Source organism: Galeopterus variegatus, unplaced genomic scaffold, assembly GCF_000696425.1.
Source record: "Galeopterus variegatus unplaced genomic scaffold, G_variegatus-3.0.2 Scaffold4052, whole genome shotgun sequence".
Classification (NCBI taxonomy): Eukaryota; Metazoa; Chordata; class Mammalia; order Dermoptera; family Cynocephalidae; genus Galeopterus; species Galeopterus variegatus.
The window spans coordinates 166,348-168,494 of NW_007730163.1; the positions used below are offsets into that span (position 1 = coordinate 166,348).

Here is a 2,147-nt window from a genome sequence, read left to right on the forward strand (position 1 = left end):
AAGTTCTCATGCTTATACAAAATGAGAAGAGGAGAGAGTTGGAAGAATCAATTCAATTGAAATGAACCTGCTGACAGATCCACGTGAGGTATTTTTGAGCAAATTATATCTCCCTAATTCTATTTTATTATACTTTTACATAATGAGTTATAAATAAGACTGGGTTTCTCAGAATAGTGGACAATACAAGAAATACACAAATAAAAAGTCAACACAGGATTATCTCTATAGAATTATTAGATATTATTTCTGATGCACAAAATAATACTCAGTATCTAGATGAGTATCTTCAGAGATGACATAGTACACAGTGCCTTAAAGAAAGGTCAGAGTAAAAACTGGTAATGACAGCAATAGCAACAACTGAAGTTTTCAAATACTTCCCATGTGCTAATAAGCACTGGATTACATACTCCCCAAGTAGTACTTCATATAACAAAGTAGCCCAACAGAAATCCATTTTCATCTTATTAGCAGACAACGTGTCACAGAGAGCGTAAGAAACTTGCCTCAGGTCAAACAGTTAAAAATGACAGAGCAAGCACCTCAACCCCGGTGTCTAGAAATTAGAATTGAACCTAAGGAGTCAAACAGTTAAGTAACATACAATTTATAAAAGTAAATTGACAGAGGGTTGACCCAACTGAGAAAACTTGAAGCAACTTCAAGGATAACAAAATGGATCTTCAAAAAAAGTCATTTCATATACATACACACAAGATTACACACACTATGATACTATCCTTTCTCCTATTTAACTCATTGGCATGACAATGGAGAACAAATTTAAGGACATAGAAAATATTTAAGACACCCAGGGTCCCAAGCAGGAGTCAAGNCTTATGCTGTGGGTTCTGACTCTAACTACAGGTAGACAGTGTCAGAAATGAATTGAATTACAGGACACCCAGTTAGTGTACACCCAAGAACTGGTTGTGAGGATGAATCACCACACATTCTGGTGACTGTAAGTGAAGCATTCTGTCTTGAGTGGTGTGTTAGAGCAGAAAGAACACTTCTGCTCTGTCCTATCACAAACAGACCTGAACAAGCAGAGAGGGCTTGAGACAGCTCCACGCAGTTTCTGGAGCCCCAGAGGAAAAGGAAGAGCAGCCAGTGTTTCCCTAACTCTGAATTATCTCTTTCACGTACATGAAATGCGGTGGAACCTGAACAGGTCAGGCCTCAGATGTATGAAGGCCTCAGTTCTCAGCAATATGTACAGAGAATTGAAATGACCCACAGTGAATTCACAGAAGCCAGATGATGGACTGTTGCTCATAATGATAAAGACTTTGCCTTTGTCTCTATTTTAGCTGCAGCACCAGTGGAAGACAAAAGGATGAACTATTACACATTCGAAGAACGGTCACATATGGGGCGAAGAAAAATTTCCTTTCAGACATCAAAGCAAATAAACTTTTGTTTTCCCAAAGAACTCTCCCACTTGCAGAGTTTCCCAAACACTGTTTAATGGTGCAGCTTCCTCTCTGTCCATCTAAGCTCTTACCTGTGTTCACACCTTTGATCAATTCCTGCCCATTTGATTTTCTTGCTATTTTCACTTGACAAGGCTCCTTCCCTTGTTCCAACGTGAAGATAACACTCAGGTCAGGAACAGAGTTTCCTGCTTATAAAAACAAAGGAACATGATATGCTGTGGCTTTTCCAGAATCCCAGTTCTATGTCAAGGTAGGAGAGAAAACAAAACAAATGGATCTAGAAAAATATTTGACAAATTCATCCACTGACTGCATCCTTCTAAATACTATAATATGCAGATACCTAAGTTTCATCAAAGAACCACTGAATCAAAAGCAGAGGAGTGAAACCCTGAAAACTGTATATTTTAAATATTTGCCATAGAGTCTTATAAACATAAAAACTCTGGAACCACCCAATGATGTACTATAAAGAAGGCAGAACATCTGAAGAAAGGGGATAGTTAAAGGCCAGATACCATATCAGGAAGCTTTTCTTTTCCAGATCAAAACCACTTCAATTTCAGTCAAGCAATACAGGGGCTCCCAAGTGGCACACCAGGGAACTACAAAGACACACAAGGGCAGATACCCAAATTCTGGAGGGAAGTCATCCTCACCCAGAGAGAGCAGGTTCCTGTAGTTCTCCAACATCACGTCCCTGTA

At 39.0% G+C, this 2,147-nt stretch overlaps 1 protein-coding gene across 1 annotated transcript in view; it reads right to left on the minus strand.

The window, feature by feature from the left end:
• LOC103602213 (zinc finger protein 160-like) overlaps window positions 1–2,141 on the minus strand; it is a 21,695-nt gene extending 19,554 nt beyond the window's left edge. The window contains exons 1-2 of the mRNA XM_008586626.1: window positions 2,102–2,141; window positions 1,511–1,630 (exon numbers count right to left, since the gene is read on the minus strand). Coding sequence (XP_008584848.1) covers window positions 1,511–1,630; window positions 2,102–2,135 — 154 coding nt within the window. The 5' untranslated portion in view covers window positions 2,136–2,141. The remainder of the gene's footprint in view (window positions 1–1,510; window positions 1,631–2,101) is intronic.
• Between the last annotated feature and the right edge of the window lie 6 nt (window positions 2,142–2,147).